The 12,608-nt window shown below is 41.9% G+C and overlaps 3 protein-coding genes across 6 annotated transcripts in view; 2 read left to right on the top strand and 1 right to left on the bottom strand.

Annotated features, from left to right (window-relative positions):
- Window positions 1-96: 96 nt before the first annotated feature.
- LOC106514795 (inhibitor of nuclear factor kappa-B kinase-interacting protein) lies at window positions 97-803 on the top strand (the record flags this gene model as incomplete). The annotated part of the gene is given in 1 exon segment (XM_014004230.1): window positions 97-803. A coding segment is annotated over 1 exon segment (567 nt), but the record flags the coding sequence as incomplete, so codon positions are not given.
- Window positions 804-2,380: 1,577 nt separating this feature from the next.
- ckap4 (cytoskeleton associated protein 4) lies at window positions 2,381-5,422 on the bottom strand. Its single transcript, XM_014004228.1, has 2 exons — window positions 4,674-5,422; window positions 2,381-3,991 (listed from the first exon to the last, which is right to left on the bottom strand). Exons 1-2 carry the CDS (start codon window positions 4,998-5,000, stop codon window positions 2,741-2,743), a joined length of 1,578 nt encoding a protein of 525 aa, XP_013859682.1. The 5' UTR covers window positions 5,001-5,422; the 3' UTR covers window positions 2,381-2,740.
- Window positions 5,423-7,551: 2,129 nt separating this feature from the next.
- Window positions 7,552-12,608, top strand: part of bltp3b (bridge-like lipid transfer protein family member 3B) — a 30,647-nt gene continuing 25,590 nt past the window's right edge. For 3 of the 4 annotated variants that reach the window (XM_014004227.1, XM_014004226.1, XM_014004225.1), the window contains exon 1: window positions 7,553-7,941. In XM_014004227.1, the coding sequence (XP_013859681.1) occupies window positions 7,898-7,941 (44 nt within the window). In that variant the 5' untranslated portion in view covers window positions 7,553-7,897. Of the gene's footprint in view, window positions 7,942-12,608 lie in introns of all 4 variants that reach the window. The other variant, XM_014004224.1, reaches the window with a different exon arrangement.

Here is a 12,608-nt window from a genome sequence, read left to right as displayed (position 1 = left end):
GCAAACATTTGTTCCAACCATTTATTGCAGTTTACAGTTTTTTTACAATATGCCTAATGCAAGGTTATCGTGATGACGATTTCCCGTTGATTCCAGGTGTCCTCGGTGAAGACAGACATGCGTCGGATGGACGGCCTGCAGTCCGAGCTGGACTCCCTGCTGACCCGCTTGGCAGAGCTGGAAGAGAAGACCTCGCAGGTGGAGCACGGCATGGTGAAACGCATCGGAGACGTGCTGGCCGGCAGCATCGACCGGGTCTCCAACCTCCGCGCCGCCTCCGAACGCAACACCCGGGCCATCGACCAGCTCCGCGGGCGTCTMCCCGCACTCGCCGCCGCGGACGAGCAGATCTCGGAGCGCCTGAGGGAGCTGGAGGGCAGCCGAGCTCGCCTCATCAGAACCGTGACGTTCGCCGCTGACCTTAAACCCAAGGTGGCGTCTATTAAAAGAGACTTTGGGGCGTTTGAGCCGCAGCTGTCCGACTTGACTCTACGGATCGGCCGACTGGCGGAAGATCTCACCAAGAGGGAGCAGGAGATCGCCGAGCTGCGACAGACTTTATCCAACCTTACTGCAGTCGAAGGAGATCTCAGCCTCACAGCTAAACACGTTAATGAAATATCTGATTTATCAGGCATTAGAGAGACACACCCACCAACATGAAAATAAAACATCTTAGACGTTTTACTGTTATCATATCACCTGTCACACTGTTGTTTTACCCAATGTCATTGGAATCAGGGTTGTAAACATTTCATCAAAATTTATAAAAACATGAATTATGTATTGTCCAAAGTGAAAAATGTTTTTGTGCATGTGTTAGCAAAAGATCTCACAAACCTTTGAAACACTGTGAAATAATTCCATCTGAAACTCCGAAATGCGTTCCCTCCAGGAATGCAGGGCCTTTCCTTTCTTAAAGTCTCCAAACGCCTTCAGGCAACACACAGACTGAAGGTTTCCTGCTCAATGGTCACACAACATCTGCTGCAATGAAACGTTTTAGAACAGCTTTAAACAACATATTTGCTCTATAATAAAATACCTTAGCATTGTTTTAAAGGGATCCCCGATTAGTTGTAAAATTAGACTTTATATGATAAACATATACTTTAACTGTAAAATAAAGACTGTAAAAATACTGTAGGTATAATTTTTAAACTAAAAGTTTAAAATATATTACATGGACGGAGCCATTTTATTTACATGCAAAGCATTCTGGGTAAATGATGACATCAACTAGGTCATCGGCACGAGGCTGCTAGTGAGCTATATCCACCCTGAAGGTTAATCTTGGACAATATCTGATGATCGACTCTTTTAAATGAAACCAGAGAGCGTTGACAGAGAGGAGAAGGTAGAAATGACTCAGCCTGKAACTGAAAATATRGATGGAGGACAACAGAGCTGCTTCATGGAAGAAGAACCTCAGCTTAACCTGTTAGCTTTAGCGTTAGCCCCGATGCTATCACCATATATATGTATTAGCTCAGCGCTACACATTCTCCTCTCGTCACTGAGGTCCTCCATCCACATGACAGAGAGGGGAACACAAAAATGAGTCGGTCTGCAACTGAAAATATGGATGGAGAACCTCAGTTTAGCTTGTTTGTAGCGCTAGCGCTAAGCTAATACATATAAGGCTATATAGCGTGAGGGCTAGTGTGAAAGCTAACAGGTTAAGCTGAGGTTCTTCTTCCATGAAGCAGCTCTGTTGTCCTCCATCCATATTTTCAGTTACAGGCTGAGTCATTTCTACCTTCTCCTCTCTGTCAACGCTCTCTGGTTTCATTTAAAAGAGTCGATCATCAGATATTGTCCAAGATTAACCTTCAGGGTGGATATAGCTCACTAGCAGCCTCGCACCGATGACCTAGTTGATGTCATCATTTACCCAGAATGCTTTGCGTGTAAATAAAATGGCTCCATCCATGTTAAAATATATTTTAAATATTTACAAAACTAAACAGCCTACAGTATTTTTACAGTCTTTATTTTACAGTTAAAATAAATGTTTATCAAATAAAGTTTAATGTTACAACTAATCGTGGATCCCTTTAAAATGCGAACATGGAAAAATAAGCTTCACTGATAAGATGTCCTCAATCCTCTTCTTTAGTGCGTATCTGTTCCCAGTTTCATGTTGTGATGCGAGACGACCTTCTAGTTATGACAAGACCGGCGTCACACTGATAAGCTTTGTCCAAACGAGGCCTCCGATAATCTGGGGTTAGATAGATTTTACCGCTTGGGTCGGTCTAATCCCTGGGACGTTCCGCTTGACATTTTTCTAATTGTTTTAAAAACCTCATGTGTCTCGAAAGCCAAAGCAAAACACGATTTCATCATGAAGTTCACACCCGAAATAATGATTCACAGCTTCGAGTTGAGATTTTTATTACAAAAAAAAAGAAAGAAAAAGAAAAGAAATGATGTAGTGAAAAAAACAAATGAGTGCTTGAAACTTCTATTTTTTGGTGTCAAAACTATTTAAGTCTAACAAAAAAGACAAACTACAGTGCAGACTGAGTGGACTTGAATTCACAGATCAGCAGTTAAGCTCCACCCCTCCTCCTGATGTTTAAAAGTTTTGGAAATAATTCATTTAAAAAAAAAGAAAAGAGAAGAAAAACTTGATTCAATATTGCCTCCGTTGTTTTGGTTCTATCTGATGGTGCAGAGGCGAAGATGTCTCTGAGGTTTTTTTGCAGAAACAGCCTCGTCGCCCGCTTCAGTCCACCTACATCCTGTCCTCCAAAGCTGTGAGTCTCTTCTCCAGCTCCTCCATCTGCTGATCCAGGCTGGAGTCCTTCATGCTGAGCTCATTCTGGGCTTCGCTCAGAGCAGCTAGATTGGACTGCAGCTCCTCCAGGTTCTGTGCCGCTCCTTCTTCTCCTGCTTGTTTCTGTTTCCCCACCTGAAGCGCCTCCCTCAGCACAGCGATGGCCTGATCGTGGCCTTCCAACTTGGCTGCTTTGCTCCTCAGATCGTCCATAGTTGTTTTTAGGTCCTCCAGCTCCTCGGGCTTCAAAGCGGCGAGCCTCCTCTCCAGCTCCTCCACCTTCTGGTTGCTGGAGTCTGCCGAAGCAGCCGTGGCGGTTTTGGACTGCAGCTCCTCCACCGACGTCCTCACGGCCTCCAGCTCCTGCTTCAGATCCGTTTTGACCTTCTTCACCGCGTCCGCCTGCGCAGCTAAACCGCTCTCGTGCACGTCGTACCTGGCGAGCAGGGATTCGACTTTGTCGCTGAGGTCCGACAGCGAGTCCTCGCTCTTCTCTGATTTGCTCTGAGCCTGAGCGGCGGCTGCGTTCGCCGTCTCCTCCACGGCTCGGATTGCGACGCTAGCCTGCTCCAAGCTGCTCTGAAGCGCCCCGCTTTGGTCCTTCAGGGTCTGGACTTCGGTTTCTGCCGCAGACAGGGACTGCTTCAGAGACCCGGTGGTCTCCTGCACCAGCGACCTCACCGTTTGGACTTCCTGAGACAGAGAGGCCACTTCCTGGTTGCGGGTTTGGAGCTCCTCCCTGACGGCGCCGATCTGCTCCCTGAGGGAGTTGGTGGTCGTGTCAGTCTGCTGCTTGGCTGTTTTGATTTCTGCCACGGCGTCGACGATGGCCGCCAGCTCCTGCTTTACGAGCGCGGGGTCCTCCATGATGCCCAGGCGGGATTTGAGCTCGGCGAGCTGGCTCTGAGCCTCGCCCTGAGAGGCAGCGAACTCYGCCACGCTGGCTGAGATGGACCGACTCACCTCAGCCAAGCGCTCCTCCACGGTCCTCTCCAGCGAGGAGAAGTCCTTCTCCCGGGCCTCCTTCACCTCCTTGATGCCCTCCGACAGGTCCCGGAGCAGATCGTTCTGGAGCTTCTGAAGCGCCTCCTCCACCCTCCTCGTCTCCACCTCGCCCCTCTTCACCTGGGTCACAGCCGCCTCCAGCTCCACCCGAGTGATGCCCAGGGAGGACTCCAAACCGTCCATGTTGCTCCTCAGRGACTCCACCTGGAGAAAACACAGAAACAAAGTGTTAACTTTGCCACACATCATCAGAATCTCCATAAATATGGCAATTGCATTATATGAAAAAAAAAAAGATGTGTGAATGGGCACATTTGCGGTACTAATGCACCCCCATACCATCAGAGAGGCTGGCTTTTGGATCTCCAAAAATAAAGAATTACACTATGCCTCAGTTTGTTTAGAACTTTTTCTACAGATAATGATTTGGGGAAATGTTTCTGAGTCGCACGCAGTGATATAACACAATCAGACCAGTTTTTAATGCCTGAGGGCTTCAAGACTCTTAGTAATGTTTCAGTCGGTGCCCAAAAAGAACAAGTCAACAGAAAGCATGAGTCAGCACATAGCTAATGTCAGCACTGGTTATCGTTTGGTCAGTGAAGATCAGGCTTGTCGCACCACATTTTGAACGCAATTAAATTGCTTCTGCACCGTGGGCTGAACAGAAWACAAACTGTTGTATAGGAATGAGGAAGGGATGAATATAAAGCAGAGGATTGACAAAGAACAAGTAAATTAATTAAAAACTTRCAATTCCTCAAGGGGCAATAAAGTTTWAAAAAARTTATTTTATGTGATTTCAAGTCAGTYAAACTTCTGCAAACTTATGTGAACGTTTTTACCCAGTTTTCCCTCATTCATTCAGGCGCTTTTCTTTCCTTACCTGTTGAAAAACACTCTCCATTTTGGTGCTCAGCTCTGCGCCTCGCCGTGCGTCTTCCCCGTACTTTGCGCCCATGTGCCGGATTTCATCCACCGCCTGCTGGACGTAAAACGCCGCAAAGCCCGCAGCTCCAATCAGCGCCAGATAGAAGAGGGAGTTGAACAGAAGGCCCGCACAGCTGCCTGAGTTTGAGGAGCTGCCCTGCTGGGGTCCGGGGACGCTCGCCCCGTTTGCGCCACTTTTGGGGCTTTTCTTCTGCGCGGCGCTGTTGTCCTGGCTGTGCGCAGCGGAGTTTTTGTCGCTCTTGGTTTTGTTTCCCCCTGCCATCTTTTTGTTTTTTAATACTCTCTGAGCGCGCGTTTGTGAGACTGAGCAGGTTTCTGCAGTCGTGGATGGAGACGGTTCCCGGTCCCGGTCCAGCCCCACCAACTGGTCCAGCAGCGTATCAGTGAGCGCGTCGTGTCTTTTCCACCAAGCTGTTTTGCATGGTGGCACGCGGCTGTGGGCTGTCCTATCCAACTCCACTCTGCGTGGGTCAGGAAACTGCAAGTTTTTTTTCCTTACATCATTATTGCCCAGCTTATTTTTCCCACACAGTCTCTTTATTACATTAATAGTTCAAAAACTTCTTGGTTAAGAATTGCAGTTTTAATGCGAACAGCCCCTCCTGCTGAAGTGAACTTTATTTAAAGTCTCTTTTACTCGTTCATATGATGTAAAGTTGCAGCTCAGGGAGGAGTCACCTCCTTCCCTCAGCCTTGCTCCTCCTTTCCTACGTGGCAGCTGCTCTGCAGCCTGAACCATCATCACTGAGGTCTGCAGCAGCCAGGATAGTCACAAACAGAAAACAGTTCACTTATTTATCAGCAGTTACACACGAAAAGCCGCTGGGTTAAAAACTAAAACAAACAAACAAACAAACAAACAACATTTTTTTAAAAATAAAATAATTTCTAACTAAATTTGGTTCTTTCTGTGGACTTGAGTTAATCTGAGTGACTCACTGAAGTGATCCGATTCACTTGTGTCATTTGAGTCATGCAGCTGCACCCTCTCAGAATGTTAAGGATCCACGTTTGCTTTATTCCATTTCAGAGATTTTTATTTTTACAGTTCCAAGCACTTTAGAAATGATGGAACATAAACAAAAACGCCACCCCCCCCCCCAAAAAAAAATCCAGGTTAACCAAGTTATTATTTATTGTTTTAACTCGAATCAGTGATCTGACTCCTCTAAGTCCTCAGTGTTCAGATGTTTTTTTTTCCAGTGAGTCTGCTAACTCATGAACCCTCAACAGTCTGACATGTAGGGTCTGGGTTAACTGAGACCTTGGACTCATAAGTCCTGGGTCACTGCAAAGATTCAGATCATTAAATGATCTGAAAATGGCACGCGGGGTTTTAGTATGCTCTTGTCACATTATGGCTGTATTTATCGAATCGTGTTGTAATGTTTTCAAGTCAAATTGTTGTGTACCAGGTAAATGCATGCTCATGGAAAATTGAGAAATTTATGTTGTATAAATATTTGTTGCTGTTGTAATAAGTGGGGTTAAAAGCAASWATTTTCTTAATTGTTGAACTGATGTGTAACAGAAAAGGTGCAGAGTAAATACAAAGAAAACAGGAAAGTTAGGTAAATCATATTTAAAACATTGCAATGCATTTTAACACCAGAATGTCCTGAAACGTTTTACAAAAGTAAATGTTTGAATGAATAGGAAGAGAACATAACCCCCAAGGATAGACCTAAATTTACGCCCTTCAGTAAGAGATGTTTTATTTTCTCTGCCGTTTATAGATGATATATTGATGCTGAGGGTACAGTGACTTTATTATCAAACGAAACCTTTTGAAAATTGTGAAGACTTTATGCCAAAAACATTTAACACTTTTGTTTACAGTTACTCCATGGAATGATCACTTTAGCTACTGAGTTGTTAAAATAACCCAGCAGTTTTCAGTGTGTGCTGAGCATGGAGGTGTATATAACAATATTTGTTATGTGCTATTTAGAGAAATTTAACTCTATGGTACTGAGTTACACTGTACTTTACAGGGTAATGTCTTGCCACAGTAATGTCCCTGTTGATCTGTTGCAATAACCTTTTATGCCGCTAGATGTCACTAAAGGAGCGTTTAATTTCGATCAGAATTCAGCGATGTTTGCGTTTTTTCTTGTCATAATTTTGAGGGTTTTTTTTTTTTAGGTCTTTGTTTGCTGCTTTCATTATCATCCTGAATTCTGTGATTTTAATTATTACTCTCTTRTAGGCTGTGTTGCATTTTTTGATCTGGTTTCAGTTGTTGCGAGCCTTTTTAAAATATGTATTTTTAAGAAACGTTCTTGATTTTTTGGCCCTTTTTTATAGTTATGACTAGAATAGTTTATTTTGCTATTATTTTGATGTCCGTGAGCTTCCTTAAATATCCAAAAATCTTTTGTGATCCATCAATAAAAAAATCTTTGCAAGGAGTTTTTACAGCTTTTTAAAGTGGCCATCTGAACTTTGGCTTCTTTTTCCATTCATTTGAACTTAGACGAATGTCATTGTTGTTGCCACTGACCGACTATAACCCTGTCTATAACCATAACCCTAACATAACCCTAAACTACGCAGGAAAACGTTCTTAAATTAAAGGTAGCCTATGAACCAGAACGGTGTCTGACTGTAGATCATTCTTTTAGGCCTTTCTCTTCTTCTTTTGTCCTCCACTCGTCACTTTTCCTAATTTCTAAAAGTACATTTAGCCATTGCCTGCTGTGACGTTCAAGTACAATGACTGGACGCAGAAAAAGCAGCTGAAAGTCTCTAATAAACATGGAAAGCCTTGTTTTCGAGCAGCCCCTGAATGCAGCATTTGACTCCGCCCTTCGCCGTGGCAGCTACGGCTGCCTGTCTGTGCGCTGTCCCCCTGTGATGCACTGTTTCAGGTGTACCGTGAATGATACTGCGGAGATCCTCTCCGGTTTTTGGGAACGTCACCAGTGGCCCGACGTGGTATGCTTTGTTTTCGAGCCCGGYTGTCTCCGAGACATCTGAAATGCCGTTCCTCCGCTCCCGGCCTCTTTGTTTCTATCGAGAGTAAAGCGGGAACCCCGCTAGAATGACTGGGCTAAGAATTTGAGCTGCTGCTTGTTTTTAGCTCGAGTGGGAAGAAGCTAGCTAGCTCCGACAGCTCATTACCCGGCGGGCGGCTCGGATATCGGATTAGTTTGGGTCATGGCTGGGCTCATCAAGAAGCAGATCCTGAAACATCTTTCCAGGTTAGTTCCGTGACAGGCACCAGAGGTCTTCAGCTGTCAGAAGTGGCTCTTTTTTAAACGAAATGTTACTTTGATTTAGCTACAAAATTTAGCTTGACACTGGTGGAAAAGCATTGCGAAAGCTAACCCAAAACACCTTCAGACCTTCAACTGTGTTTTAAATTATGTCAACCAGCTTTAGCAAGCAAACAAGTTAGCAGCAACATGAACTAATCCCTGAAACTTGCTAAAGCTGGTCCAACCAGTTTRTTTGTTGAGTCAGATGGAGTAAAATAATCTCTGCTTCTCCCTATCTATAGGCAAATAACATCCTATCAGTTATAGCGAACATGCATTCACCACAAATCACAAAGGTACATATGAACTTAGATATATTATAGGGGCATTAATTAGSTTGATGGGTCCATTTTATCTGATTATAAGTAAGTGGACATTACTAAATAATGGGAGACWGGCAAGATATTTTAGTGTAGTAAAGAGGAAGAAGGGCATGAAACTTAACCAAAACGTGTTAAAAATAAACTTTAAACAAAGTGATACATAGAATCACTTATATTTTTGGAATAGCAAAAATACCTAGTAAGTTAGATTGCCTTCTTAGCACAGAGTGGAATAGGATTTTATTTTTTATTTATTTCTTTATTTTTTGTATACTAAAAAAATATGATTCTGAATGTACAACAACATAACACTGTGGACAACCTAGTGTATAAAATGAACAAAGGTACATGTAAAATCCCAACAATCAATAATAATAATAACAATAATAATAATAATAAAGCTTCTAAAAGAAATATTCTAAACAAAGAAATTTTTATAAAAATTGTGTAGCAAATCGTATTGACCACAACTCAGTTTTTTATTTATTACTTTGCAATTTGATGTCCTTTCTTTCATTTTTTTGTACACAGTCCTAGTGCGGCACATATATTTATCACTGAAAACTCACATATTTTACTCCCATTTTTCGCATCATCATATCTGGTTGCATAAAGACATAAATAAACATTAAAATACTGGTTCAGGATCTAATTATTGGCACAGACCTTGGCTGCATGAGGCTCTGTTTTTGTTATTTATAGCTCTTATGACACGCTGCAGCGAGCAGCATTTAGCTCTACACAGTTTTGCATGAATTATTTATTCTTTTCCACCGTCTCTCAGGGGACTTTCAGTGCTTATTTGTTTTGTTCTGGGGGATGACCTGAAAGCATACAACAAACATAATTTCAAACTGAACATTAAMATATTTTCAGCTTCCATTAGTGCTTCACAACTGGCAGACTTTGTCATGTATCATGTATTATTTAGTGGTAGGTCAGTGTTTTTAACTCAAAAGGTGAAAATGAGCTTTGAGATGGTATAARAGGTCCAGGTTGAGTTAATTTTTCACAGACTCTTCAACATGCTGCTGAACTAGGGATGCAAGTTATCGATTAATGGATTAATCTAAAGTTGATTGATCTTATCGATCGACTAATGACTAATTGATAAGCGGCCATTTTCCTAAAAGCCTGACATTYCTCATGAATCAAGGGTCTTTGTATAACATGAAGGGCTAATATTTACACACTAAATAAAAAAGTACAGTATTATTTTAACAATTCATTGTTGTCTGTCAGAGTAAACAGTGACTGAATGAACAGAGAAATGTAGATTTCCCTCACATTGTTAAACTTGGACATATTTATAAAATATAACAAAACAGGAATCTGTTAAGTTTCTAGTTGGAAAAAAATGAAAGAATAAAATAAGTAAAACTCTTGATTCCCCCTGAAGATGAAAAACTATAATTTAAACACAGGGTAATATTTTAAGATAAAGCTGAACTCAAAAACAAACTAAGAACATAAAAATATACCTGAAAGACGTGAGATATGAGTACTGGCAATTGTTTGTTTGTTTACATTCCTTCTGGTTCTAGATTAGCTGGGCTACATGGCCTGATCTGACGTCAGTTACTGTTCATTAGATTGGTTTACTGGTTGGGTTACGTCACACAGATTAGATCAACTTCAAGTGAATATAGATGGTTTTCATTGACATCATCATCCGGGACTTTTTTTACCCTCCGCACCCCGTTCGTGGGCTAGTATTTAGCTTGTAGTGATAAAAGCAGTTTGGGAGAACCACAAAAGCAAGGGAGAAAAAAATGCAAAAAGGCCACTGAACGACACAGGCGAGCATGACCAGGATAATAATACTTGTATTTAAAACRTGCCTTTCAGGACACCCATGGATCTACTGAATAATAAATCTAAATCAAGGTTTTATTGAAAGTGGCAATCCTTACGAGCTGCTGAAGTCTGCAGAGCCGCTGTGTTGACATGACTGTGTGACTTTCTCTGATATTATTAACTATATCTTACATACTCCAAATGGGTACATATTGCATAATAAGGAGCTTTTTGTGATTATAATCTGATACTGTCAGTGTATCCTACGTTCGTGTTTACAAGGGTAGATTGCATAATATTCAAAACACTTTTCTGTTCATAGTGTGTAATCTTTTTCTTTTTTTTTTAAGTTAATTAACATACTATGCGGTTATTAACCATGGCAGGAGTGATCTGATCACCCTCTGGAATCCCGAGGAGGGTGAAATCTTTGTGGTTGATTATCGCCAGCCACAAAATCACGTCGCTTTGCCGACAGTTCTGCTTCTTAGCGTTTTTATGTCGCCTGTATTTTTTTAAGAKCGTTTTTCTGCCACACGAGCAGGACAGTTTTGTAACTAACTCGAAYGCAAATTTGCTCCATGACTGTTTAAAYAACTTATAGAAACATACYACATAAACAATCTAGACTGTATTCATTTCTGTGCTGTAGACTAGCCCCTCTTCCGCATTCGCARCCACGACTATGGCGATTTGATCACGTGATCTGCAGGTCRCTACGTCATTTGAAAACCATCTATTGTTATGTCGCAAATAAAACTAAACAAGACTCKYGCGTTTGCGGTCCCGCCCACATCGAGACGGCTTTCTGCTGAGTTTAACAGGGCCGGTAGAGTAGCAGCGCCCTCTGCTGGATGAAGTCAAAACTATGCTGAAATAAGGTTTAAACTGATGTTTTCAATTAATCGATTGGAAGAAATCTTAATCTAAGAAACCATTATTCGACAATTAATCGTAAGTCGATTAATTGTTAGCATCCCTATGCTGAACCAGTTTGTGCTTCTGCGAAATGAAGGATTGTATATCAGTATATATTTTTTATTGTTTTGTCCTTCATCTTGCTTAAAGCCAGAAGCAGATGTTGCCTTATCTGCAACACACAGCCTGTGTGTCATGTCCTTCGCTGTCTTAGTGCACTAAAAGTTGTGTGTATGTGTGTTGATAGTGAATAAGCGCTTTTGTACACGACTGTGCTTGCCCTCAGCTGCATTAACATCACTRCTGACAGGAAATGACTCGAAGAGTTGTGGTGTGGTCCAACTTTTGGCTAGTTTTTCGTCTGTTAGTGATAGAAGCTGATCTGTCCGACACCGGGCCAATCCTGGGCTGTTTAGTGTCATGATGTCACACTGCTGGTGTCAGAATGGCTAAGCAGCGTTACCTCACTTACTCCACCTTGTGAAGGCAGCGTCAWTGAGGTGACTGGATGCTTGTTTCATCATCAGCATCAGCCGGGAATAGTTTGTGCTCTTGTAGCTTATTTATACACACAGTAGGTGTGCTTATACAGCTACAGATTATGTTGTAGGTGTCAACATCCTGCCTCTCTGAGACGGTGGACACACTCTTTCACGACCAGGATGAGAGGCGACGTCTTTACACTTCAGTGACCTGGAMGTCCACAGCAACTTTTCCTCCTCTGGCCTCAACAAATGCACTGAAGTGTGTTTGATGCATACAACCTTCAGAGGAGGCGGTTTTAAACGATTTGAGCTGTTAGTAGTRTCGTGTGTTAACAGTTGTATAATTAGCTGTACTGTGGAATTGGATCAATGATGTGTTTCAGAGAAGGTCAAGTTCAGGTAGGCCCTGGGGGGCGAGTTTCACAAGGTGTGTGTTTGTCTGCTGTTGAGACACAGATTTCAGTATCGACACAAATCTGGCTCTGAGTCCTAGCCACAACATTGCCAAATACAGCTGTACAAAAAAAGGAAGAAATAACAACTCAACATCTATCACCTTCTGAAATAAGGAGAAATTTCTACTGTAAAATGCCTTTTCACAAAGTAAAAAGTTGAACAAAGATACCAACAAAGGAACTGAAATACAGGTGTTCCTGCAATGAACCCTCTTTTATTTACCCTCCTTTCTTTCCTTGTATTGTTGTTTTTCTCCATGTTTGTTTCTACTCCCCTTCTCTCATGGCAGGCCTTTATGGCCTGGTCCCTCTTTCTCTTTTACCTAATGTGATGAATAGTTTCTGTAATTGTGATCATTTTTAAAATGTTAGGTACATTGATTAGGGCAAAGGAAACAYAATTGTTTGGAAAGAATAACATAGCAAATGTTTTACCATTTCTGCTTGAAAAATATCTAAAATGAGTTATAATGGTGCAAATCAACCAAAATTTTCAGTTTTTAAATGCAGTTAGAATGTTTTCTTCTGTTAGAACTTGGCTGTCTTGTCACAAAATAAAGATGCTTTGAATTGGATTTTGAAAATAGGATTTTATATATATATATATATACAGTGGTGTGAAAAAGTGTTTG

Source organism: Austrofundulus limnaeus, unplaced genomic scaffold, assembly GCF_001266775.1.
Source record: "Austrofundulus limnaeus strain Quisiro unplaced genomic scaffold, Austrofundulus_limnaeus-1.0 Scaffold22, whole genome shotgun sequence".
Taxonomy (NCBI): domain Eukaryota; kingdom Metazoa; phylum Chordata; class Actinopteri; order Cyprinodontiformes; family Rivulidae; genus Austrofundulus; species Austrofundulus limnaeus.
This window is presented reverse-complemented; position numbering and strand designations above follow the sequence as displayed.